Source organism: Capricornis sumatraensis, chromosome 10 (genome assembly GCF_032405125.1).
Source record: "Capricornis sumatraensis isolate serow.1 chromosome 10, serow.2, whole genome shotgun sequence".
NCBI lineage: Eukaryota > Metazoa > Chordata > Mammalia > Artiodactyla > Bovidae > Capricornis > Capricornis sumatraensis.
The window spans coordinates 58,923,491-58,951,216 of NC_091078.1; the positions used below are offsets into that span (position 1 = coordinate 58,923,491).

The 27,726-nt window shown below is 43.8% G+C and overlaps 1 protein-coding gene across 2 annotated transcripts; it reads left to right on the forward strand.

The window, feature by feature from the left end:
• The first annotated feature begins 3,249 nt into the window (after positions 1 to 3,249).
• LOC138087588 (zinc finger protein 621-like) lies at positions 3,250 to 27,053 on the forward strand. 2 transcript variants are annotated; one of them, XM_068982824.1, is made up of 5 exons: positions 3,250 to 3,325; positions 4,033 to 4,116; positions 23,940 to 24,066; positions 24,623 to 24,727; positions 26,089 to 27,053. In XM_068982824.1, exons 2-5 carry the CDS (start codon positions 4,093 to 4,095, stop codon positions 27,051 to 27,053), a joined length of 1,221 nt encoding a protein of 406 aa, XP_068838925.1. In that variant the 5' UTR covers positions 3,250 to 3,325; positions 4,033 to 4,092. The 2 variants fall into 2 exon arrangements, with proteins under 2 accessions (XP_068838925.1, XP_068838924.1); XM_068982823.1 differs by lacking the exon at positions 3,250 to 3,325 and adding an exon at positions 3,444 to 3,567.
• The last annotated feature ends 673 nt before the right edge of the window (positions 27,054 to 27,726 follow it).

Here is a 27,726-nt window from a genome sequence, read left to right on the forward strand (position 1 = left end):
TGACAGTAAAGCGTCTGACTGCAATGCGGGAGACCTGGGTTCAATCCCTGGGTCAGGAAGATCCCCTGGAGAAGGAAATGGCAACCCACTCCAGTACTCTTGCCTGGAAAAGTCCATGGATGGAGAAGCCTGGTAGGCTATGGTCCATGGGGTTGCAAAGGGGCAGACACGACTGAGTGACTTCACTTTCACTTTTTCTTTCATGGACCTAACATTCCAGGTTCCTGTGCAATATTGTTCTTTACAGCATCGGACTTTACTTCCCTCAGCAGTCACATCCACAACTGGGTGTTGTTTTTGCTTTGGCTCCATCCCTTCATTCTTTCTGGAGTTATTTTCCACTGATCTCCAGTAGCATATTGGGCACTTACCGACCTGGGGAGTTCATCTTTCAGTGTCCTATCTTTTGCCTTTTCATACTGTTCATGGGGTTCTCAAGGTAAGAATATGAAGTGGTGTGCCATTCCTTTCTCCAGTGGACCACGTTTTGTCAGACCTCTCCACCATGACGTCTTGGGTGGCGCTACACAGCATGGCTCATAGTTTCACTGAGTTAGACAAGGTTTGATTCATGTGATCAGTCTGGTTAATTTTCTGTAATTGTGGTTTCCATTCTGTCTGCCCTCTGATGGAGAAGTGTAAGAGGCTTATGGGAGCTTCCTGATGGGAGAGACTGGCTGTGCTGGAATCTTGGTCTTGTTCTGATGGGTGGGGCCATGCTCAGTAAATCTTTAATCCAATTTTTTGTTGATGGGTGAGGCTATGTTCCTTCCCTGTTGTTTGGCCTGAGGCCAAACTATGGTAGGGGTGATGCAGTAATGGCGACCTCCTTCAAAATGACTTATTCCAGCCCTGATGTATTCAGTGCCTCTGACCCAGCAGTAGGCCACCGTCGACCCACGCCTCCACCACAGATTCCTGGACACTCATAGGCAAGTCTGGCTCAGTCTCTAGTGGGGTCGCTGCCCTATCTATCTCCTGGCTCCTGGTGTGCACAAGGTTTTGTTTGTTCCCTCCAAGAGTCTGTTTCCCCAGTCCTGTGGAAGTTCTGTAATCAAATCCCACTGGCCTCCAAGGTCAAATTCCCTGGGGGTTCTTAGTCCCTTTGCCGCATCCCCAGGTTAGGGAATCTGTGGTGGGTCCTAGAACTTTCGTAACAATGTGAAAACTTCTTTGGTGTAATTGTTCTGTTCCACAGAGAGAACATGATTTTCAGAAGATCCATGCAACTGCTTGAGGTGGAAGCATCTACCAGTAAAATTTTCTGGGAGCTAGAAATCCACATCAGTTTCTACAGAGGAAGTCCACCAACAGGCAGGCTGCCTCTGCCAATGGTTCACTCCTGTCTTTGGCAGCCGTGGAATTTAGATTTTGGAAGTCACCTTGGGGACACTAGATGAGTAGAGCATGAATCTAGGAGGGACAGGAGGAGGACTGCCAATAACATGACATCAGGCACTTCAGACAGTTGTTGGGGAAATACAGGAGGACTGAGCAGTGCAGCAGAGGCAGTGGGCTGTGGAGCCAGGCAGATTACAAAAGGGAGCTGGGCTGGAGACAATGTGCAGCGGATGCTTAATTGCAAGAGAATCTGAGTATACAGTGTATGAAAGGCCCCCATCATAGGGCTTCCTAGGTGGCAATAGTGGTAAAGAATCTGCCTGCCAATTCAGGAGACATAAGAGACATGGGTTTGATCCCTGGGTCGGGAAGATTCTCTGGAGGGGGAAATGGCAGCCCACTCTAGTATTCTTGCCTGGAGAACCCTGTGGACAGAGGAACCTGGTGGGCTACAGTCCAAGGGTCGCAAAGAGTCAGACATGACTGAGCAACTGAGCACAAAAGGTCCCATCATGTGGCATTTGAAACAGCAGAGGAGGAGTCCCTGATACTGCAATACCTGTGGTCACAGAAGAGAAGCCATTCCTGGTTCAGTTTCTATTCAGGGCCTCTGTCATGTAGTTACACTAACTACAAGATGCCTTTGTAATTAAACCTTTCTGGATAGTGATGCTGAATTTCTCCAAGATGGGCCTGGAACACACATACAGTTATATGGTGGGAAAGGGCTCTAAGAATAAATGCTAATCGCTGTTTCCCTAAACTGTGCCACAGGTTGGAGCCCCAGTAGGACTTGTATCTCTAAAAACAACATAGTTACAAAACAGAACAGACTCTCAAGGACTTATTTTGTGCCAGGCACCACTGTAAATACTTTGCCAATCTGAATTCATTTAATTATTAGCCTTCATTTATTATTAATAGCCCTTTGTGGGGGGTACCCCCATATAACAGAAAATGAAACAGGCAAAGCAACTTGCTGCTGATCCCCCAGTTATCAAGTGGTACAGCCAGGTTTCTGGAACTAGCTAGTTGATGCTCTCAACCCATACACATTTGGCCACAGAAATGGCGGGCACTACTCTTCCCATTTCCAATTCTCCCACAGTGGTGTGGACACAGGACCCAGGTCGCCTGGGCACATTTGGAGCAATGTATGTACCTCAGTTACCTTGAATGGCAACCACAATTGGCATAGACCAGGGACCCCAGGGCAGTCCTCAGGACTGAAACCATTCAGCAGTTTGAACCGGTTTCCCAGGCAGATCAGTGGTGAAGAATCAGCCTGCAAATGCAGGAGATGTGGGTCTGATCCCTGGGTGTGAAAGATCCCCCTTGAGGAGGAAACAGCTACTAACTTCAGTATTCTTGCCTGGAGAATACCATGGTCAGAGGGGCCTGGTGGACTGGTACACCGTTGTCCAAATAGGAGTGGGTCTAGTTCTATCCTAAAACGTCCCCCACACACCTAGGTCCTAGGAAGGGAGAGGGCTTGAAAAAGGTAGATAGAAACCATGGTTTTCCTAAGGGCTGCCCGGCCTAGGACATAAGCACGATCCCTGGCGTGGGCGTCTGAGAGATGACACAGCAAGAGTCACTCTCCCCAAACTGCGCAGCCCAGACTCCAGATGACCCACGGAGAAAATGAGGCAAACAGCTGATGAAGCTGTCCGTTAACTGCGGCCCCGCCTGCGCCCAGAGGCCAAGATCTGAATAGATTAAGGCGTCAACAGTGCCGCGACACGCCGCCCCTAGTCGGCTCAGCGGTTGGAGCACAAGGGTGGAGGGACCAGCCCCTAGCGCTGCGTAACGGCGCCCACTAGTGACGTCACGGGCAAGTGCCGGCCAGAAGCCCGCCCCTGCGGGTCACGTGAGGTCGCGCCGCCTGGACCACCGAAATGCGCTGCCCAGAAATGCGCTGGGCGCCAGTGCTCGTTTCTGTGTGGGCTGTGAGAGTGCTTCTTGGGGTTCGGAGGGGAAGAGGGTAGGTTCTGGCGAGCTTTTCCTGCCAGTCTCGTCCGGCGCCGGCTTCCTCGTTTTCCTTAGCGCCTCGTCAGCACGCTGCCCCTGAATTCGCTTCTCTCTGACCGGATGCCCCGGCGTCTCGGCCTCACAGAAGCCGCAGAGATGGCTGCGGTGCCTCCTAGAGTCCCGGTCCAGACCTTTGCCACCGAGGCGTGATCCTCTTTGTTTAAAAGAAGTTGGCCCAACAGATCCCCGTGGCCGGTACTGAAGTATCTGATGTTTGGGGTCTCCTGCTTGCTTGGGTGGAGAGCCTCTTAGGGTCTCCCGTCCCCTGATAGCTCTTGTGACCCTGAATATTTTACTCAATCCAAATCAAGCCACCCTTGTCTCCTCTCCATAGGCACTTCTGGGAGTCAATGACGTGGTCCCCATAAGCACTTTATTAGGTTTCTAAGTTTGTTCAGACTCAGCACTGTAGGGGCCGAGTTCGCCATGTGTGTCTCGGTCCGCTCGGTGTGACTGGTCCCAGGAGCGCTCTTGGGCAGAAGAGGCAGGTGGTGGATTGTCCCGAATGCCAGCTAGACCAATTCATGAGGAGGTGGGGGCCATCAGCCCCTGGAAGGCTGGTAGACTCCTGCCAATGCTGGAAATGAGATGGAAGACTGGGCGGTTGTGGGTGATGATGTAGAAAAGGGACCGTTGCGCTCATGGCTCTTCTTCTCTTAGCTTTTAAGGTTCTTGCTTTTCCAAAGCGGGAGGAGTGCACAGAGCCAGGGGACATCAGCCATGCTCCAAACCACTTGGCCTCAGGTGAGCCTACCTTCATTTCAGTCTTAAAAGTCACATTAGCTATCAGGTCATTAGGAAGGGACCGAAAAGGCCTAACTTGGCGAGGCTTTGGTTTCCCTCTTGAGTCCATCCCCAGGGCTAAGGTTGTAAATACGTGGTGGAGGAGGTAAGAGTCTTGTGTGTAGAGTGAAGAGTTTGGATATATAAGTTTTAAGTAGAAAAGGGGGCACCCGTGTCAAGAAACTTCCCCAGAACGTGAAAATCGAGATCATTTGAGATATTCTACAAATAAAAGTTGTTTGCATAAATACAGAAAACAACTTTGCCTAAAGGGAAGCATGTTGGGGGTGGAGGATAAATTAGGAATATGGGATTAGCAAAAAATAAAATTAGGTTGCGAGGTGAGAAACCGCTTGAGAAAAATTCTCAGTTGAAGAGATTGCTCCACAAATAGTAGGTGTATCCCAGAGAGGCCTGCATTGTTCTTTGCATATATGCTTTCAGACTAGGCACATAGTGCTGAATAATGCAGACAAGTTCTCCTTTCTCATGGAGGGTACTTTACCAAAAACAAGTAAGTTGGTATCATAAGTACCTGTTGCTCAAGTACAGTGCTTCCTAGCAGTGAGGTCCACAGATGGGCAGCATCAGCATCACTTGGGTGCTTATTAAAATTGCAAATTGCTAGGTGCGACCCTAGATCAGTAATCATACTGGGGAGGAGGGTAGGTCGGGTCAGGAATCTTGTAGCAAGTTCTGTGGGTGATTCTTATGCATCCTCTCAAATTTGAGAAGCCTCAAAGAAGCTCCCTTTGAAGCTGGTCGTCAGGGAATCCCTCATGGAAGTGGTCACATGAGCTGGAGACCTCATGAAAGAAGTAAAAATAGGCTGGAGAACTACTGGAGAGAGAGCCAAAGCTGAACTTTTCCAGCGAGTATAGCAAATGTGTCAGCCCTGAGGTAGGGGAGAAAGCTGGGTGTATTCTAGAGACAGAGGTTAGAGGAAGTAGTTCATTGTGAGGTGGGACAATTAAGCACCTGTTTTGGTGAAGATTCTGGTTTCACTTCTGAGTTCAGTAGGAAGACCCTAAACAATTTTAAGCAGGACATGTGAAAGGGATGGATTTACATATCAAAACGATTTTTGGCCCATAGTGGTGAGTTTGATGCAAGAGTGTGAGTCAGTTAGGAGGTTGCTACAGTCCAGGTAAGAGGTTAAGTATTGCTCTCCCTGCTCTCTCATCTTTCTTTTAGTAGACTCTTTTTTTTTCCAGTGAGAAATTTTAGGTTCATTGCATAATTGCACAGAAAGCACAGAGTCCCCAAATGCTTTCTGCCCCCATACGTCGATAGCCCATTATCAGAGTGGTACATGAATTCAACTGATGAACCTACATTGACATAGTCACCCAGAGTCCATAACTTGCACTAGGGTTCATTCTTGGTGTTGTACATTCTGTGGTTACATGTGTATAAATGATGTGTATTTACTATTATCATATCATACAGTGTCTTTTCACAGGCTCTAAAAATCCTGTGTCCTGCCCTCCCTCCCTGGCAACTGTTGATCTTTTTGCTTTTTCCACAATTCTGTGTAGTTGGCATCCTACCTTTTCATGTTGGTTTCACTCACTCAGTAGTATTCATTTCAGGTTCCTGTGTGACTTCATGGCTTGATAGCTTGTTTTCTTTTTAGCGCTCTATAATACTCCATTGATTGTACCACAATTTATTCACCTACTGAAGGACCATTTGTTTGCTTCCAAGTTTTGGCAGTTGTGAATAAAGCTGCTATAAACGTCTTTGTGCTTGTTTTTGTGTGGCCATAAGTTTTTAGCTCATTGGGAAGATACCAAGGAGTATGATTGATGGATCATATGGTTAGAATTTGTTTATTCTAGTTTTGTAAGGAGCTGTTAAACTGTCTTCCAAAGTGACTGGACCAGTTTGGATTTTCACCAGCAGTGAATGAGAGTTCGTGTTGCTCCACATCCTCACCAGTGTTTAGCGGTGGTAGTGTTTCAGATTTTGGTCATTCTAGTAGGTTTGTTGGGATATCTCATTGTTTTAATTTGCATTTTCCTGAACACATAAGTTGTAGAGTATCTTTTAGTACACTTGTTTGCCATCTGTATAACTTCTTTGGTGACATTTCTGTTCGGGTCTTTTGCGCACTTTTTCATTGGGTTCATTTTCCTGTTGAGTTTTTAGAGTTCTTTGTGTATTTGGGATAATAATCCTTTATTATGTACGTCTCTTTAAATGTTTTCTCACTATCTGTGACTTGTATTCTCATTTCCTTGAAGTATTGTCCTTTTAAGGTAGTGTTTAATTCCCCCTCATCTTTTCTTTCAAAAATGTATTTCCTTCAAAACCTTCTCAGCTCTATGATGTGTTACTTTTTTTTCAGATGACTTTAAATGAACCTCAACTGCTGCATAAATCTCATTGATTTTTTTTTTTTTTTGGTGAAGAAGTTGATTTTATTGGAATTGTAGGAAAAATTTGGGATTGACTTCTTTACAAGTTTGATTCTTCCCATTTAGAAACACTGTATATTATAATTTATTCAGTTCCTCTTTTATTTAATAGATGTTTAGTTTTCTTCATCTTGGTTTTACAGGTTTTTGTTGGGTCTGTTCTTAGCTCTTTTCATATGAATGGCATCTTATTTTCTCCCGTTTTGTTTTTTGACTATTTACGGTGATACAACTAATCATTTTGGTTTATCCTATATCTAGGTAACTTAATGAATTATTCTGTCAGTTTTAAATGTTTTTCATTGTCTCGGGTCTTGGATATTTTTAAAAAAGATAGCTATTTCATCTGCAAGCAAAGATATTTATGTTGCTTTCCTATATTTATGTGCCTTCTCCAATCTTTTTAAAAAATTTATTTATTTTTGATTGAAGGATAATTGCTTTACAGTATTGCATTGGTTTCTGCCAAACATCAACATGAGTCAGCCATAGGTTTACCCATGTTCCCTCCCACTTGACCATCCCTCCCACCTCCCTCCTCATCCCACCCCTCTAGGTTGTTACAGAGCCGCAGTTTGAGTTCTCTGAGTCATACAGCAAATTCCCGTTGGCTATATGTTTTACATATGGTAGTGTATGTTTCCGTATTACTCCCTCCATACCTCCCAATCTCTCCTCCTCTCCTGCCCCCAGCCATGTCCATAAGTCTGTTCTCAAAGTCTGTGTCTCCACTGCTTCTCTGCAAATAGTTTCATCAGTACCATCTTTCTAGATTGCATTTTTAAGCATAGTATATGGTAATTGTTTTTCTCTTTTTGCCTTACTTCACTCTGTATAATAGGTCTAGGTTTATCCACCTCATTAGGACTGACTCAGATGTGTTCCTATTTATGACTGAGTAATAAACCACTGTATATATGTAGCACAGCTTCTTTATACATTCATCTGTCAATGGACATCTAGATTACTTCCATGTCCTAGCTATTGTAAATAGAGCTGCAACGAACATTGGGTTACATGTGTCTTTTTCAGTTTTGGTTTCCTCAGGATATATGCTTAGTATTGGTATTGCTGGGTCATATGATAATTTTATTTCTAGTTTTGTGAGGAATCTTCATACTGTTCTCCATAGTGGCTGTATCAATTTGCATTCCCACCAACAGTGCAAGAGGGTTCCCTTTTCTCCACACCCTTTCCAGCATTTATTGTTTGTTGATTTTTTTATGGTAACCATTCTGACCGGTGTGAAATGAGATCTCATTGTAGTTTTGATTTGGATTTCTCTAATGCAGTGAGCAATGTTGAGCACCTTTCATGTGTTTATTAGCCGTCTGTATATCTTCTTTGGAGAAATGTCTGTTTAGGTCTTTTGCTCATGTTTTCATAGAGTTGTTTGTTTTTCTGGTATTGAGTGGTATAAGCTGGTTGTATATTTTGGTAATTAATCCTTTGTCAGTTGTTGCATTTGCTGTTTTTTCCCCCCATTTTGAGGGTTGTTTCTTCACCGTGTTTATAGTTTCCTTTGCTGTGCAAAAGCTTTTAAGTTTAATTAGGTCCCACTTGTTTGTTTTTATTTCCATTACTCTAGGAGATGGGTCATAGAGGATTTTGCTGTGATTTATGCCATAGAGTGTCCTGTCTATGTTTTCCTTCAGGAGTTTTATAGTTTCTAGTCTTACATTTAGGTCTTTAATCCATTTTGAGTTTATCTTTGTGTATGGCGTTAGGAAGTGTTCTAGTTTCATTCTTTTACACATAGCTGTCCAGTTTTCCCAGCAGCACTTATTGAAAAGACTGTCGTTGCCCCATTGTATATTCTTGCTTCCTTTGTCAAAAATAAGGTATCCATAGGTGCATAGATTTATCTCTGGGATTTCTATCTTGTTCCATTGGTCTATATTTCTGTTTTTTGTGCCAGTACCATACTGTTCTGATGACTACAGCTTTGTAGTATAGTCTGAAGCGAGGAAGGTTGATTCCTCCAGTTCCATTCTTCCTCCAAATTGCTTTGGCTATTCGGAATCATTTGTGTTTCTTTATGAATTGTGAGATATTTTGTTCTAGTGGGGAAAATGCCATTTATAATTTGATAGGGATTGCTTTGCATCTGTGGGTTACATCTGGTAGTATAATCATTTTCACAATATTGATTCTTTCGACCCAGGAACATGGAATATCTCTCCATCTGTTTATGTCATCTTTGATTTCTTTCCTCAGTGTCTTACAGTTTTCTTTATACAGCTCTTTTGTCTCCTTAGGTAGGTTTGTCCCTACGTATTTATTTTTTTTATTGCAATGGTAAATGGGATTGATTCTTTAATTTCTCTTTCTAATATTTCTTTGTTAGTATGTAGAAATGCAAGTGATTTCTGTGTATTGATTTTGTATCCTACCACTTTATTCAGTTCACTGATAGTATCTTTAGGGTTTTCTATGTATAGTATCATGTCATCTGCAAACAGAGTTTTACTTCTTCTTTTCCAATCTGGATTACTTTTATTTCTTTTTCTTCTCTGATTGCCATAGCTAGCACTTCCAAAACTATGTTGAGTAATAGTGGTGAGAGTGGGCACCCTTGTTTTGTTCCTGATCTTAGGGGGCATGCTTTCGTTTTTTTCACCATTGAGAAGAATGTTTGCTGTGGGTTTATCATACATGGGCTTTATGTTCAGATAGGTTCCTTCTATGGCCATTTTTTGAAGAGTTTTTTTTTATCATAAATGGGTGTTGAATTTTGTTGAGAGCTTTTTCTGCATCTATTGAGATTATCTTAAGATTTTTATCTTTCAATTTGTTAATATGGTGTATCACATTGATTGATTTGCATATATTAAAGAACCCTTGTATCCCTGGGATAAACCTGACTTGATCATGGTGTATGATCTTTTTAATGTGGTGTTGAATTCTGTTTGCTAGAATTTGCATCTATGTTCATCAGTGATATTGGCCTATAATTTTCCTTTTTGGGGTTTTCTTTGTCTGGTTTTTGGTATCAGGGTGAGGGTGAACTCGTAGAATGAGTTTGGAAGTGTTCCTTCCTCTGCAATTTTTGGAGGAGTTTTAGAAGGTTAGGGATTAGTTCTTCTTTAAATGTTTGATAGAATTCACCTGTGAAGCCATCTGGCCCTGGGCTTTTGTTTTGGGGGAGATTTTTTATTACAGTTTCTATTTTAGTGCTTGTAATTGGCTTATTCATAATTTCTACTTCTTCCTGGTTAAGTCTTCGAGAGTGAACTTTTCTAAGAATCTATCCATTTCTTCCAGGTTGTCCATTTTATTGGCATATGCAGTGAAGCTAAGTGAAAGTCTCTGAGTCATGTCGAATCTTTGTGATGTCATGGACTATACAGTCCATGGAACTCTCCAGGCCAGAATATTGGAGTGGGTAGCCTTTCCCTTCTCCAGGCGATCTTCCCAACCCAGGGACTGAACCCAGGTCTCCCACGTTGCAGGTGGATTCTTTACCATCTGAGCCACAAGGGAAGCCCTTATTGGCATATAGTTGCTCGTAATAGTCTCTTATGCTCCTTTGTGTGTCTGTGTTGTCTGTTGTAACCTCTACTTTTTTCATTTCTAATTTTGTTGATTTGATTCTTCTCCCTTTTATTCTTGATGAGTCTGGCTAATGGTTTGTTAGTTTTGCTTATTTTCTCAAAGAACCAGCTTTTAGTTTTATTAATCTTTACTATTACTTCCTTCATTTCTTTTTTATTTATTTCTGCTCCAATCATAAAGATCATAAAATCATAAAGATTTCTTTCCTTCTCCTAACTTTGGGTTTTTTTGTTGTTGTTGTTGTTCTTTTTCCCGTTGTTTTAGGTGTAAAGTTAGGTTGTCTATTCCATGTTTTACTGTTTCTTGAGGTGGGATTGTATTGCTATAAAAGTCCCTCTTAGAACTGCTTTTGCTGTATCCCATAGGTTTTGAGTTGTTGTGTTTTCATTGTCATTTGTTTCTAGGAATTTTTTGATCTCTTCAGTAACCTGTTATATAGAAGCTTATTGTTTAATCTCCATGTTTGTGTTTTTCGTTACAGGTTTTTTCCCCTGTAATTTATATCTAGTCTCATAGAGTTTGGTCAGAAAAGATGCTTGATATGATTTCAATTTTTTTGAATTTACTGAGGTTTGATCTGGAACCCAGGATGTGGTCTCTCTTGGGGAATGTTCCATATACACTTCAGAAGAAAGTGTATTCTTTGCATTTGGGTGGAAAGTTCTCAAGATATCAATTAGGTTCATTTAGTCTAATATTTCATTTAAGGTTTGTGTTTCCTTATTTTCTGTTTTGATGATCTGTCCATTGGTGTAAGAGGGTGTTAAAGTCCCCTACTATTATTGTGTTGCTATCAATTTCCTTTTTAAGTCTGTTATTATTTGCCTTATGTATTGAGGTGCTCCTGTGTTGGGTTCAGTTCAGTTCAGTTCCTAGTTGTGTCCAGCATTTGCTGCCCCATGGACTGCAGCTCGCCAGGCTTTCTTGTCAATCAAAAACTCCTGGAGCTTATTAGAACTCATGTCTATTGAGTCAGTGATGCCATCCAACCATCTCATCCTCTCTTGTCCCCTTGTTCTCCCGCCTTCAATCTTTCCCAGCATCGGGATCTTTTCCAGTGAGGCAGTTCTTTGCATCAGGTGGCCAGAGTATTGGAGTTTCAGCTTCAGCATCAGTCTGTCCAATGAATATTCAGGACTGGTCCAACTCTCACCTCCATACATGACAACAGGATACATGACAACTGGAAAAACCATAGCTTTGACTAGCTGGACCTTTGTCAGCAAAGTAATGTCTCTGCTTTTTAATATGTGCTTAGGTTGGTCATAGCTTTTCTTTCAAGGAGCAAGTATCTTCTAATTTCATGGCTGCATTCATCATCTGCAGTGATTTTGGAGCCTCCCAAAATAAAGTCTGTCACTGTTTCCATTGTTTCCCCATCTATTTGCCATGAAGTGATGGGACTGGATGCCATGATCTTACTTTTCTGAATGTTGAGTTTTAAGCCAGCTTTTTCACACTGCTCTTTTACTTTCATCAAGAGGTTTCATCTTTAGTTCCTCTTCACTTTCTGCCTTAAGGGTGGTGTCATCTTTGTATTTGAGGTTATTGATATTTCTCCCAGCAGTCTTGATTCAACCTGTGCTTCATCCAGCCCAGCATTTTGCATGATGTACTCTGCATATAAATAAGCAGGGTGACAATATACAGCTTTGACGTATTCCTTTCCCAATTTGGAACCATCTGATGTTTCATGTTCAGTTCTAACTGTTGCTTCTTGACCTGTACACAGATTTCTTAGGAGGCAGGTAAACTGGTATGGTATTCCCATCTCTTTAAGAATTTTCCAGTTTGTTGTGATCCACACAGTCAAAGGCTTTGACACAGTCAATAAAGCAGAAGTAGATGTTTTTCTGGAACTTTCTTTTTCAAGAGTGAAAAAAAGTGGTTTTCCCTACTTTCTTCAATTTAAGCCTGAATTTTGCAATAAGGAGTTCATGATCTGAGCCACAGTCAGCTCCTGGTCTTGTTTTTGCTGGCTGTATACAGTTTCTCCATCTTTGGCTGCAAAGAACATAATCAGTCTGATTTCGGTATTGACCTGGTGATGTCCATGTGCAGAGTCTTATCTTGTGTTATTGGAAGAGGGTGTTTTCTATGACCAGTGTGTTCTCTTGGCAAAACTCTGTTGGCCTTTGCCTTGCTTCATTTTCTACCCCAAGGTCAAAGTTGCCTGTTCCTCCTGGTATCTCTTGACTTCCTACATTTGCATTCTAGTCCCCTGTGATGAAGAGAACAACTTTTTTTGGTGTTACTTCTAGAAGGTCCTGTAGGTCTTCACAGAACCATTCAGCTTCTTCGACATTAGTGGTTGGGGCACAGACTTGGATAACTGATATTGAATGGTTTGCCTTGGAAACAAACAGAGATCATTCTGTTGTTCTTGAGACTGCAGCCAAGTACTGCATTTCAGACTCTTTTGTTGACTGTGAGGGGTACGCTATTTCTTCTAAGGGATTCTTGCCCACAGTAGTAGTTATAATGGTCATCTGAATTAAGTTCGCCCATTCCAGTCCATTTCAGTTCACTGATTCCTAAAATGTCGATCTTCACTCTTGCCTTCTCCTGTTTGACTACTTCCAGTTTACCTTGATTCATGGACCTAACATTCCAGGTTCCTATGGAATACTGTTTCTTTCTTTTGTTTTTTGGAATACTGTTTCTTTACAGCACCGGACTTTACTTCCATCACCAGTCACATCCACAACTGGGTGTTGTTTTTACTTTGATTCTATCTCTTCATTCTTTCTGGAGTTATTTCTCCACTGTTCTCCAGTAGCATATTGGGCACCTACCGATCTGGGGAGTTCATCTTTCAGTGTCCTATCTTTTCGCTTTTTCAAATGTTCATGAGGTTCTCAAGGCAAGAATATATGAAGTGGTTTGCCGTTCCCTTCTCCAGTGGACCACATTTTGTCAGAACTCTCCACCATGACCCATCCATCTTGGGTAGCCCTACATGGCATGGCTCATAGTTCCATTGAATTAGACAAGGCTGTGATCCATGTGATCAGTTTGATTAGTTTTCTGTGATTGTAGTTTTCATTCTGTCTGCCCTCTGATGTGGCAGTCTGTCCCATCACTTCATGGCAAATAGATGGGGAAACAATGGAAACAGTGAGAGATTTTATTTTTTTCCACTCTAGAATCACTGCAGATGGTGACTACAGCCGTGCAATGAAAAGATGCTCGCTCTTTGGAAGAAAAGCTGTGACCAATCTAGACAGCATATTAAAAAGCAGAGACATTACTTTGCCAACAAAGGTCCGTCTAGTCAAAGCTATGGTTTTCCTGGTAGTCCTGTATGGATATGAGAGTTGGACCATGAAGAAAGCTGAGCGCCGAAGAAGTGATACTTTCGAACTGTGGTGGTGGTGGTGTAGTCGCTAAGTCATGTCCAACTCTTGCTATCCGTGGACTGTAGCCTGCCAGGCTCTGCTGTCCATGGGATTCTCCAGGCAAGAATACTGGAGAAGGTTGCCATTTCTTTCTCCAGGGGATATTCCAGACCCAGGAACTGTGGTATTGGAGAAGACTCTTGAGAGTGTCTTGGACTGCAAGGAGATCAAACCAGCCAATCCTAAAGGAAATCATTCCTGATTATTCATTGGAAGGACTGATGTTGAAGATGAAGCTCCAATCCTTTGGCCACCTGACGCGAAGAACTGACTCATTGAAGAGACCCTGATGCTGGGAAAGATTGAAGGCAGGAGAAGGGGAAGACAGAGGATGAGAAGGTTGGATGGCATCACTGACTTGATGGACGTGAGTTTGAATAAGCTCTGGGAGTTGGTGATGGACAGGGAAGCCTGGCGTGCTGCTGTCCATGGAGTTGCAAAGAGTCAGACAGGACTGAGACTGAACTGAACTGCCCTCTGATGGATAAGTATAAGAGGCTAATGGAAGATTCATGGGAGAAACTGACTAAGTGGGAAACTGGGTCTTGCTCTGATGGGCGGGGCCCTGCCCAGCAAATCTTCAGTCCAATTTTATGTTCCTGAGTGGCTGTGTTCCCTCCCTGTTTGACCTGAGGCCAAACTATGATGGAAGTAATGAAGATAATGGGGAGCTCCTTCAGAAGATCTTGTGCAGGCATACTCAGTGCTCCCAGGCATGCAGTGGGCCACCACTGACCCATGCCTCTGCTGGAGACCCCTGTACACTCAGGGGCAAGACACTCATGTTGGGTGCATAGATATTTACAATCTTAATGTCTTCTTGGATTGATTCCTTGATCATTATGTAGTGTCCTTCTTTACCTCTTGTAATATTCTTTATTTTAATGTCTGTTTTGTCTGACATTGAGAATCACTACTCCAGCTTTCTTTTGATTTCCATTTGCATGGAGTATCTTTTTTCATCGTTTTACTTTCAGTCTATATGTATCTTTAGGTCTGAAGTGGGTCTATTGTAGACAGCATATATATGGATCTTGTTTTTGTTTCCATTCAGCCAGTCTGTATCTTTTGGTTGGTGTGTTTAATCCATTCACATTTAAAAGTAATTATTGATGTATATGTTCCTATTGAGATTTTAAAAATGTGAATTAAAACATTTAATTGTTTTGGGTTTGTTTTATAAGTCTTTCCTTTCTCTTGTGTTTGTTGCTTATATATGTCCCTTTAATATTTTTTGTAAAGCTGGTTTGGTGAAGCTAAATTCTGTTAACTTTTGCTTGTCTGTAAAGCATTTGATTTCTCCATTGATTTAGAATGAGATCCTTGCTGGGTAGAGCAATTTTGGTTGTAGACATTTTCTTTCAGTACTTCAAATGTATCCTGCCATCCCCTCTGGCCTGCGAGTTTCCACTGAAAGATCTCTGTTAATCGTATGAGTTTTCCCTTATATGTTACTTATCGCTTTTCCCTTGCTGCTGTTAATATTCTTTCTTTGTGTTTATCTTTGTCAGCTTGATTAGTATGTGTCTCAACGTGTTTCTCCTTTGGTTTTTCCTATATGGGGCTCTCTACACTTCTTGGCTTGATTAACTATTTCCTTTCCCATACTGGGGAAGTTTTCAACTATAATGTCTTCAAAATTTTTTCAGTGTCTTTCTTTTTCTCTTCTTCCTCTGGGACCCCTATAACTCGAATGTTGATGCATTTAATGTTGTCCCAGAGGTTCCAGGCTATCCTCAATTCTTTTCATTCTTTTTCTTTTATTCTGCTTTTCAGCAGTTACTTCCACCATTCTATCTTCCATCTCACTTATTTGTTCTTCTGCTTCCATTAATCTACTGTTGGTTCCTTCTAGAGTATTTTTAAGTTAAGTAATTGTGTTATTCATCTCTGTTTATTCTTTATTTCTTCTGTGTCCATTTTACTTGTGTTAATTGTATTGATTGCTTCTTGCATTTTCTTCATTCTGTTTTCTAGGTTTTGGAACATCTTTGTTATCATTATTCTGAATTCTTTTTCAGGTAGTTTGCCCATTTCCTCTTTGTTTAGTTGGTCTTGTGTGTTTCTAGTTTGTTCCTTCATTTGTGCAGTACTTCTCTGCCTTTTCATTTTTTTTTTCTTAACCTTACTGTGTTTGAGGTCTCCTTTTCTCAGGTTTTGAGGTCAAATTCCTTCTTCCTTTTGGTTTCTGCCCTTGGTGGGTAAGGTTGGTCCAGTGGTTTGTGTAGGCTTCTGTTGGGTGTGACTTGTGCTTGTGCTTTGGTGGTAGGAGGTAAGTTTTTTTTTCCTCTGGTGGGCAGGGCTGTATGAGGTTGTAATCTTGTCTGCTGGTGACTGGGTTTGTGTTTTTGTCTTGTTTGTTTGGGTGAGGCATCCTGCACTGGCTGTTGGCAGTTGGGTGATGCTGGGTCTTGTATACAGGTGGAGGCCTTTGTGGGAGTTCTCTAATTAATACTCCTTGGGGTTAGGAGTTTTCTGGCAGTCTAGAGTCTTGCTGTCAGTGCTCCCACTTCAAAGGCTCAGGGCCAGATCTCTGACCTGGGAACTGAAATTCCACAGGTGTGGAATTCCACAGGTGGTTTGTTTTCGTGTTAAAGGGTATTACAACAAGCACACTAAAACAAGAGACAAAGTGCAAACCCCAGACAAATGGCAAATACAAAATAAGGCAAATGGTAACCACAGTAATGGAATACATACACACACAGTGGTGGTGGTGGTGTACTCGCTAAGTTGTGTCCGATTCTTGCGAGCCCATGGACTGTAGCCCACCAGGCTCCTGTCCATGGGGATTCTCCAGGCAAGAATACTGGAGTGGGTTGCCATTTCCTTCACCAACACACACACATACACACCCATAAACAAAACCAAAGCGGTCCGAAAAAAAAGAAGATATTCATCCGTCAAGCAAAGGAGAGCAAAAATGATATCAACCAGTTAAAAACAAAACTAACTAAAGCATAAACTGGAAAGGAAAAACAAAGCAATGTGCCAACTGGGGAATAATGCAACAAAAACAAAACAGACTAATAAACATGGTGAGAAAAAGAGAGAAAAGGAAGAAAAGACTAGAAAAGCAAAGTTAAATAGAGGTAGCTAAAGGAGATTGATATATATTAAAGAATAACAACAGGAAAGGAGTAAGAAAAGCAGACAAAAATGTATGTAGAAAATAATAATAAATTAAAAAAAATTTTTTTAAGGGGAAAATCCCCTCAAAACTGCAAAAGGGCAGCATAAAGTCAGGTGTATTTAAAGGAAATAAATTATCAAAAGCATGAATAAATTTAATAGTACTAATAAAATCAAAAACTGTAGCAACAGAGGAAAAGAAAAAAAAATCCAGAAGCAACTACCATATAAATTAAAATATAAGAAGAATAAATTTTTTCTTTGATCTCAACTATCAGTGTCCTTTCCCTTGCTGTGAGTCACAGATCATCTCCTTTCCCTAGGATGCTCGCCAATACTGGGCTGGTCTCTGAATCTGTTGTGGGGGCAGCTCAGACTCTAATCTGGTCCTCCTCCAGCGTGTTCTTGCCTCCAGTGTCTGGAACTGCCAATGCTAGTGTGTTTTCTTTTGCGGGACCTCTCATTGACCTTTTGTATAGTCCATAGACACAAAATCTGCCTAGTTGATTATGTGGATTTAATCTGCAGCCTGTACCACTGGTGGGGAGGTTTTGGGTTCTTTTTCTTAGCCACACTGCCCCTGGGTTTCAATTGTGGTTTTGTCGCCACCTCTGCGTGAGTCATCCACAGGGGTTTGCTCCTGAGGCTGTCCTGGAGGAACTGGGTCTGCCCCGGGGAGGACTGGGTGTGTAGGTGGTGTAGCTGCTTGGATCACAGGAGCCCTGGAAGTCTCAGATACTCAGGGGAGCCACTGTCTAGGGCAGCAGGACAGATGGTGCTCTTAAGGTTTTTCTAGCCTCTGGCTGCTCTGTCCCAGTGGGGTTCGCGTGAGGAGATGGCAAGAGAGCATGCATCACGGGGACCCTGGCAGTCCCGGATACGCAGGGGCGCTGGCGGCAATTGTCACAGGAGGCATGGTGCTAGTAAGGCTTTTTCTAGCTTCTCCAGCTCTACCCCAGTGAGGACTGAGCATGTAGGTGGCACAGCTGCTTGCTTAGATCATGGGAATTTTGGCAGTGCTCCATATTCAGGGACACCAGCGGTCTCAGACGGAGGAGCTATGGTCCTATTAGAGTCTCCTAGCCTCTGGCAGCTGGTGATCACAGGCCTCTGGCTGGTTCTTCTCTTCCTTGGCCCATTGAGACACTTACAGGACCTTTGGGTTAGGGTCCTTCTCTGATTCTGGCATGTCAGGCACTCACAGGATCTACCATTTGGGGTTCATTTTTGTTTCTTGGTGCATCACGCACTTAAAGGGCCACCCTGGCTGGGGTGCTTCTCTGTTGTTTGGTACATCAGGTACCAAAGGGCCACGCTGGTGGGATTCTTCTCTGTTGCTCAGAGCATCAGATGCTTAAAGGGCCACCCTTTCTGGGGTCTTTCATCTGTCCAGTGTTGAATGTGTGGGGAGAGAGAGGCTATAGAGACGGCTCCACCCCGTGTGTGACTCAGCAGTATCACCCTGCCTCCATGTTTGCCTGGCTTTCTTTCACATGCATTTCCCACTGTAGTCTCCTCCCTCATGTCCACTCCAGCCGTCTCCCTGCAGTCAGTAGTAGACCCTGCCCTGGAATTGCTCTGAAATTGCTAAGCTCCAGCTCCCAGTGCTATGCTTTCTAGGGGAATTCTGTCCCTGTCCAAGGAGAAGCTCCAGAAAGAATGAAGAGTCTGAGCCAAAGCAAAAACAACGCCCAGTTGTGGAAGTGACTGGTGGTGGAAGTAAAATCTGAATCTGTAAAGAAACAGTATTCCATAGGAACCTGGAATGTTAGGTCCATGAATCAAGGTAAACTGGAAGTAGTCAAACAGGAGAAGGCAAGAGTGAAGATCGACATTTTAGGAATCAGTGAACTGAAATGGACTGGAATGGGCGAACTTAATTTAGATGACCATTATAACTACTACTGTGGGCAAGAATCCCTTACAAGAAATGGAGTACGCCTCATAGTCAACAAAAGAGTCTGAAATGCAGTACTTGGCTGCAGTCTCAAGAACAACAGAATGATCTCTGTTTGTTTCCAAGGCAAACCATTCAATATCACAGTTATCCAAGTCTGTGCCCAACCACTAATGCTGAAGAAGCTGAATGGTTCTATGACCTACAAGACCTTCTAGAAGTAACACCAAAAAAAGTTGTTCTCTTCATCACAGGGGACTAGAATGCAAATGTAGGAAGTCAAGAGATACCAGGAGGAACAGGCAACTTTGACCTTGGGGTAGAAAATGAAGCAAGGCAAAGGCCAACAGAGTTTTGCCAAGAGAACACACTGGTCATAGAAAACACCCTCTTCCAATAACACAAGATAAGACTCTGCACATGGACATCACCAGATGATCAATACCGAAATCAGACTGATTATGTTCTTTGCAGCCAAAGATGGAGAAACTGTATACAGTCAGCAAAAACAAGACCGGGAGCTGACTGTGGCTCAGATCATGAACTCCTTATTGTATCACTACAAACAAAGCTAGTGGAGGTGATGGAATTCCAGTGGAGCTATTTCAAATCCTAAAAGATGATGCTGTGAAAGTGCTGCACTCAATATGCCAGCATATTTGGAAACCTCAGCAGTGGCCACAGGACTGGAAAAGGTCAGTTTTCATTCCAATCCCAAAGAAAGGCAATGCCAAAGAATGTTCAAACTACCACATAAGTGCACTCATCTCACATGTTAGCAAAGTAACGCTCGAAATTCTCCAAGCTAGGCTTCATCAGTATGTGAACTGTGAATTTCCAGATTTTCAAGCTGGATTTACAAAAGGCAGAGATACCAGAGATAATTGTCAGCATCCAGTGGATCACTGAAAAAGCAAGAGAGTTCCAGAAAAACATCTACTTCTGCTTTATTGACTGTGTGGATCACAACAAACTGGAAAATTCTTAAAGAGATGGGAATACCATACCAGTTTACCTGCCTCCTGAGAAGTCTGTGTACAGGTCAAGAAGCAACAATTAGAACTGAACATGGAACATCAGATGGTTCCAAATTGGGAAAGGAATACGTCAAAGCTGTATATTGTCACCCTGCTTATTTATATGCAGAGTACATCATGCAAAATGCTGGGCTGGATGAAGCACAAGGTTGAATCAAGATTGCCGGGAGAAATATCAATAACCTCAGATACAAAGATGACACCACCCTTATGGCAGAAAGCGAAGAAGAACTAGAGATGAAACCTCTTGATGAAAGTGAAAGAGCAGTGTGAAAAAGCTGGCTTAAAACTCAACATTCAGAAAAGTAAGACCATGGCATCTGGTCCCGTCAGTTCAGCTCAGTCGCTCAGTCATGTCCGACTCTTTGTGACCCCATGAATCTCAGCACTCCAGGCCTCCCTGTCCGTCACCAACTCCCAGAGTTCACCCAGACTCATGTGCATCGAGTTGGTGATGCCATCAAGCCATCTCATTCTCTGTCATCCCCATTTCCTCCTGCCCCCAATCCCTCCCAGCATCAGGGTCTTTTCCAGTGAGTCAACTCTTCACATGAGGTGGCCAAAGTACTGGAGTTTCAGCCTCAGCATCAGTCCTTTGAATGAATACCGAGGACTGGTCTCCTTTAGGATGGACTGGTTGGATCTCATTGCAGTCCAAGGGACTCTCAAGAGTCTTCTCCAACACCACAGTTCAAAGGCATCAATTCTTCGGCGCTCAGCTTTCTTCACAGTCTAACTCTCACAACCATACATGACCACTGGAAAAACCATAGCCTTGACTAGACGGACCTTAGTTGTCAAAGTAATATCTCTGCTTTTGAATATGCTATCTAGGTTGGTCATAACTTTTCTTCCAAGGAGTAAGCGTCTTTTAATTTCATGGCTGCAGTCACCATCTGCAGTGATTTTGGACCCCCCCAAAAATAAAGTCTGACACTGTTTCCACTGTTTGCCCATCTATTTCCCATGAAGTGATGGGACCGGATGCCATGATCTTCTTTTTCTGAGTGTTGAGCTTTAAGCCAACTTTTTCACTTTCCTCTTTCACTTTCATCAAGAGGCTTTTTAGTTCGTCTTCACTTTCTGCCATAAGGGTGGTGTCATCTGCATAGCTGAGGTTATTGATATTTCTCCTGGCAATCTTGATTCCAGCTTGTGCTTCATCCAGTCCAGCGTTTCTCATGATGTACACTGCGTATAAGTTAAATAAGCAGGGTGACAATATACAGCCTTGACGTACTCCTTTTCCTGTTTGGAACCAGTCTGTTGTTCCATGTCCAGTTCGAACTGTTGCTTCCTGACCTGCATATAGGTTTCTCAAGAGGCAGATCAGGTGGTCTGGTATTCCCATCTCTTTCAGAATTTTCCACAGTTTATTTTGATCCACACAGTCAAAGGCGTTGGCATAGTCAATAAAGCAAAAATGGATGTTTTTCTGGCACTCTCTTCCTTTTTCCATGATCCAGTGGATGTTGGCAATTTGCTCTCTGGTTCCTCTGCCTTTCCTAAAACCAGCTTGAACATCTAGAAGTTCATGGTTCCTGTATGGCTGAAGCCTGGCTTGGAGAATTTTGAGCATTAGTTTACTACCGTGAGATGAGTGCAATTGTGCAGTAGTTTGAGCATTCTTTGTCATTGCCTTTCTTTGGAATTGGAATGAAAACTGACCCTTTTCCAGTCCTGTGGCCACTGCTGAGTTTTCCAAATATGCTGGCATACTGAGTGCAGCACTTTCACAGCATCATCTTCTAGGATTTGAAATAGCTCCACTGGAATTCCATCACCTCCACTAGCTTTGTTTGTAGTGATGCTTTCTAAGGCCCACTTGACTTCACATTCCAGGATGTCTGGCTCTAGGTGAGTGATCACACCATCGTGATTATCTGGGTCTTGAAGATCTTTTTTGTACAGTTCCCATCACTTCATGGCAAATAGATGGGGAAACAATGGAAACAGTGACAGACTTTATTTTGGGGGGCTCCAAAATCACTGCAGATGGTGACTGCTGTCATGAAATTAAAAGACACTTGCTCCTTGGAAGAGAAGCTATGACCAACCTAGACGGCATATTAAAAAGCAGAGACATTACTTTGCTGACAAAGGTCCATCTAGTCAAAGCCATTTTTCCAGTTGTCATGTATGGAGGTGAGAGTTGGACCATAAAGAAAGATGAGCGCCAAAGAATTGATGCTTTTGAACTGTGGTGTTGGAGAAGACTCTTGAGCGTCCCTTGGACTTCAAGCAGATCCAACCAATCCATCCTAAAGGAAATCAGTCCTGAATGTTCATTTGAAGGACTGATGCTCAAGCTGAGGCTGCAGTACTTTGGCCACCTGATGGGAAGAACTGACCCATTGGAAAAGACCCTGATGCTGGGAAAGATTGAAGGCAGGAGGAGAAGGGGACAACAGAGGACGAGATGGTTGGATGGCTCACCAGCTTGATGGATATGAGTTTGAGTAAGCTCCAGGAGTTGGTGATGGATGGGGAAGCATGGCGTGCTGCAGTCCATGGGGTCGCAAAAATTTGGATTAACTGAGCCACTGAAGTTACACAGCATCCCTGTTCAGGGTACATATGGCTGCAGCAAGGATTGTCCGTGTGATTCGCATTCCATTCAGATAATCACAGATCAGTTGCTTCACTGTCCCATCAGCCTCAAATGTTTCTCCTCTGTTCCAAACGGTTGCCTCAATGTGGGATCTCACCTTTTCTTCAGTTCACCTCCAGGTGCAGTCCTCATCACACTCCTCTTTTTCCCCCTACTTCTTTTGTCCTACAGAGTTTGCATGGTTTTATATATACTTTTCTGGTGATCAGGTACTCCTGCTCGCTCTCAGCTGGTGTTCCGCAAGATCATCTGTGTCTGAAGTTATATTCCTGATGAATCCATGGAGAGAGAAGTACACCTTGTCCATTTATGCCTCCACCATCTTGGATTTCCTGAACATTCCTATTTTTAGTTTTTTAAGGAACCTCTGTACTCTTCTCCACAAAGTCTGTATCAGTTTTACTTTCCCATCAGCAGTATAGGGAGGTTCTCTTTTCACCACACACCCTCTCCAGCATTTATTGTTGGTAGATTTTTAGATGATGGCTCTTCTGATCATTGTGATACCTCATTGTAGTTTTGAGTTGCATCTTTTCATGTGCTTCTTGGCCATGTGTATGTCTTCCTTGGAGATGTCTGTTTAGATCTTCTGCTCATTTGTGATTCGGTTTTTGTTTTTTTTTATATTGAATACATGAGCTGTTTGTAAATTTGGGAGATTAATCCCTTATTGGTAATATTGCTTGCCGATATTTTCTCCCACTCTGGGTTTTTCTGTGCAAAGGCTTTTGAGTATAATTAGGCCTCATTTTCTTCTTTCCATTACTCTGGGAGAAGAATTGAAAAAGATATTGCTGTGATTTATTTCAGAGTGTTCTGCCTATATTTTCCTCTAAGAGTTTTATAGTATCTGGTCTTACATTTATTTAATCTATTTTGAGTTTCTTTTTGTAGATGGTGTTAAAGTTCTAATTTCATTGTTTTAAATGTGTAGCTGTAGTGGGACTATTTCAAAGGAGTGGCTTCTCTGTATGTAGTGGAAGCTGGTGGAGAAGGCTAGAGAGAAACTAGGGCGGGGAACATATGTGGTTGTACACGTGTATTTTCGCTGAGCAGAGACGGGGAGAGTAGTTGGCGTACAGAGAGTAAGGTGACAGATTATGGGTACCTCAGACTTCCCTGGTAACTCAGCTGGTAAAGAATCTGCCTGCAATGCAGGAGACCCTGGTTCGATTCCTGGGTCAGGAAGATCTGATGGAGAAAGAACAGACTACCCACTCCAGTATTCTTGGGCTTCCCTGGGGGCTCAGATGGTAAACAATCCACCTCCAGTGCAGGAGACCTGGCCTTGATCTCTGGGTTGGGAAGATCCCCTGGAGAAAGGAATGGCTATGACTCCAGTATTCTGGCTTGGAGAATTCCGTGGACAGAGGAGCCTGGCAGGCTACAGTCCATGGGGTTGCAAAGACACAGCTGAGCAACTTTTACTATGGTGTGTCAGGGCAGCCGATGCTAGAGAGACAGCTCCATGGAGACAGGAACATAAGAGGTTGATACAGTTACAGCCTGGAGAGGCCCTGATGCCAGGCTTTGAGGTTTAGAGCCGCAGAGCTGAGCAGATAGGACAGCCTTGGTGATCCACATTTGAAGGTGGGAACCAGTGCTTTTGTCCATAGAACAGACCTTCCACGGGGCTCAGAGTCACAGACCTTGGCAGGTCCATTTCTTCCCTGAAGCTCACACTGGCCCCCTCCGGCCCTCACTCAGAGCCTGAGCAGGAACCTGTTGTTTCAGGAGCCAGTGACCTTTGAGGACGTGGCCGTGTACTTCACTCAGAACCAATGGGCCAGTCTGGACTCTGCGCAGAGGGCCCTGTACAGGGAGGTGATGCTGGAGAATTACGCAAATGTGGCTTCCCTCGGTAAGGTCTCTCAGTGGCCCTCTGATAGCTGATATCTTCCTCAGATGTCTTGGGAGTTCTAAGGACTACTTCTAGTAGTCCTTAGGGTTCTGTGGAGATGCTGGGTGGGGAAATCCCAGGTTCCCCTTGGCTTTGAAGTTGGACTTTATTCCTTCCCAGGGAAGAGCGTGGTTTTGGACCCTGAGGGAAAGGACTCTTGGGGTGCCCCCAGGTAACCTCAATTCTTCTGTCCTTGTAATGTTGTGGATGCGGGCCCTCTCCTGTGTGCAGGAGCCTCCCAGGATATCAGTACATTCATCCTTCCTGAGGGGATGTCCTTTCTTCTGAGTCAAGGCGAACTTGCACTTTCTCCCTGGGGAGAATCACTGTCTCCCTGATCTTGCCATGGAGTGCAGTTTGAACCCCTTCCTCAGAACCCCTGTGTGGCTCATTGGTCCCCCAGGCAGTCCTCTTCTCCCCCCAACTCAACTTGCCTGCGTTGGGGTGGGCAAGGGATCTCAGTAACAGCTCTGGATGTCTCCCCTCAACTTGTCTGTCTCTCTTCTTGTTGGAGTAGTGTCTCCATTCCCCAGACCTGATCTGATCTCCCAGCTGGAGAGAGGGGAAGCTCCGTGGGACCCCGATCCCTGGGAAACAGAGGATTTGAGAGGCATCTGTCCAGGTGAGTAAGGGTCCTTAGCACCTTCTGGTTTCGCCTTCCTGGTTTACTGGAAATGTTTCTTCTGCAGTGGAGAGCAAAGCTCCCTGTAGCTGACCCTCTGACCTGTATTGAGTTCCTGTCCCAAACCTGTAAGGACAGTTTTCATGGCAGGGTTTCAGCCATACTTTATAAGAAGGTGTGATTCTGTGCATCAAACTGATTGATTTGTACCACAGCTATGATTTTATTTTCCTTTTTAGTGTTTATATCATTTTTAGTATTTTAAAGTTCCTGATGCCATAATGTTGTGGTTTACAATGAATTTGTTTTAAATGGGGCCATAGAGGAAAGGGCAAGAATACTGCCCCATTTCCACACCGAACACACACACCCACTTACCCTAAAATTTCCTGGAATCTTTGCTGATGAGTTAGTCCTGGGAGGCTGTAATTATTTGGGTCTTCTTTACTCATTCCCAGGTGGCTCAGATGGTAAAGAATCTGCCTGCAATGTGGGAGACCTAGGTTTAATCCCTTGGTTGGGAAGATCCCCTGGAGAAGGAAATGGCAACCCACTCCAGTATTCTTGCCTGAAAAGTCCCATGGATGGAGGAGCCTGGCAGGCTACAGTCCGTGTGGTCGCAGAGTCGGATGTGACTGAAAGAATTCACTTTTCTTTTCTTTAGGAAGAAACTTTCCAGGCCTCACTTCTCACACATATTGTGATACTGTAAAAAGTGGTTTCTTTAGCAGTAAAACCACGGTGGCCTACAGTTCTCCAATCAACTTGTATTCCCACTGACTTTCTGAAATAAATAATCTTTTATCCTAGAATATTATATGAAATAATTAAAAGTAGAATTGTCAGGCTGTTATTTAGAATTCAAAATTGGGGGTGGTTTCCTGGCTTCAGGTGGGGCATTGGGATCCATCGTTTCTCTGTTTGTGTTTCTGGGCTTCTCAGCTGCTCCCCTTCATCTCACCGATGTCTTTTCCCTCCTTGGGGGGTCTCCCTCTCTCTCTTTTGAAGCCTGTCCGCATTTCGTGCTGATCCATCTTACCTCACCCATCCTTTTTTTTGCTCTTTTTTCCCCTCCTGCTTCCTTTCCTTCCCACTCTTGAAGCTCTCACTTGCCCACCCCACCTGCCCTGGTTCATTGCCCAGCCCTTCCTTATAAGAGGCACTTCCTGGACTGCAGTGTCGTCGCTTGTCCAGTTTATGCTGTTGTTTTTCTTTGTCTCTTTCATCCTCCTTTATGGAAGCTCATAACCATCTCATGGGATATTTTTGGAATATCGCATCCTACAAGAGAAAACCAGGACCACTGCATCCCGTTTCCCTTCCAGTTCAGTAACGAGGAACCTTGTGGTTTCTTTGGTCAGGTGGTGAGAGGGGCATCAAGACAGAAGAGCCAGCGGTAGAGCAGCAAGCCTCCGAGGGCACAGAGGCCCACGGCAGGCCCGTGGGAGGGCCTCTCACGAACGGGTCTCAGCGCTTGGATTTTGAAAGCAAGGCAGTGTGGCAGACTATCAATCTGAACCCCAATCTGATACTTCGAGGTGGCATGAAGTTCTACAAATGCAAAGAATGTGGGAAGATCTTCCGATATAACTCACAGCTCCTTCGGCATCAGAGTAGGCACACTGGGGAAAAGCCCTTCAAGTGCAAGGAGTGTGGCAAAGCTTTCAAGTCCAGCCAGAACTGTATCGTACATGAGAAAAATCACATTGGCAAAGGACCCTATGAATGTAAGGAGTGTGGCAAAGGTCTGAGTTCCAAAACTGCCTTGACCCAGCATCAGAGGATCCACACGGGGGAGAAGCTCTATAAATGTAAGGAGTGTGGCAAAGGTCTGAGTTCCAACACTGCCTTGACCCAGCACCAGAGGTTACACACTGGGGAGAAGCTCTATAAGTGTAAGGAGTGTGGGAAGGCGTTCACCCAGAAGATCACCTCCATTCAGCATCAGAGAGTTCACACTGGAGAGAAGCCCTATGAGTGTAAGATGTGTCGAAAAGCCTTCAAGTGGTATCCCAGCTTTCTTCAGCATCAGAAAAGGCACCGTGTGGAGAAGCCCATCAAGGCTTTCGGGCCGCCTCTGCTGCGTCCCCAGGGCCCCTCTGCATCCTTAGCTCCTGGGTGTCTCCCGGGCCCGGGCTCTGGTCCTGCTGTGGCCGTGGCCTTGCCACACGCCGTCCTCATTCCTGCCTCCGGGCCCGTGTTCATGCTGCTGCCCGCCTCCGGGGTTCTTTCTTCCCCTGTCCAAGTAGTTCGTGTTTTACAGGGTCTTCCTCCTGCTGTGAAGCCTTCCCCAGTTATTCTGACCCCTTCTCCTCACCCCCCATGACCTCTCTCTTGGCACTTCTCTGGCTGTTACAGCGGATCTCTAACCTACCTTCAGCTTGATCTGTAGCTTTTACACTGTACTTATGCTCCAGCTATTTGAGCATAAACCCCATTGTAATCGAGATACATTTAAAGACTGTGTTATATACAATATATTTGCTTCTGGGTAGAAAATGGAAACACTTGACTTTTGTATTGGTCCCTTTCAGACTTGAACAGTAATGACCATATCTGCATCATGGGGCTGCTCGTGGGTGAAGTGCTGGTAGGACGCTGTGGTGCATTAGGGATGTTTCAGAGAAGATATCCCCATGTCAGGGGATATCTGTCACTGTGATGTGAGAGAAGCTGCCTGGGAGAAACAGGAGGCATGTGAGATCTGTCAGAGTTTAGAACTGGCCTGAGTTTCCAACCAGAGCCTTTAGAAATGAATGCAGGTGGTTCAGTGGTTGAAGGTTCATGGTGTCTTCATGCAGTTGAAGTTGGGTTGCCTTTGACACAGATCATTGAGGATCTCGTACGTCTCTGAAAAAAATCATGTAAAATAACCAGTTAAAAAACATGTATTGGGCTTCCCGGGTGGCTCAGGGATAAAGAATTCACCCCTAATGCAAGAGAAATGGGTTCAATCCCTGGTCCAGGAGATCCCACATGCTGTGGAGGAAGTAAGCCCC

Coding starts and splice junctions, on each gene's coding strand:
- LOC138087588 (XM_068982824.1), top strand. CDS start 4,093: ATGCTCCAAACCACTTGGCCTCAG. Junction 24,067..24,622: donor CGCAAATGTGGCTTCCCTCG/GTAAGGTCTCTC, acceptor TTGTTGGAGTAG/TGTCTCCATTCCCCAGACCT. Junction 24,728..26,088: donor TTTGAGAGGCATCTGTCCAG/GTGAGTAAGGGT, acceptor TTCTTTGGTCAG/GTGGTGAGAGGGGCATCAAG.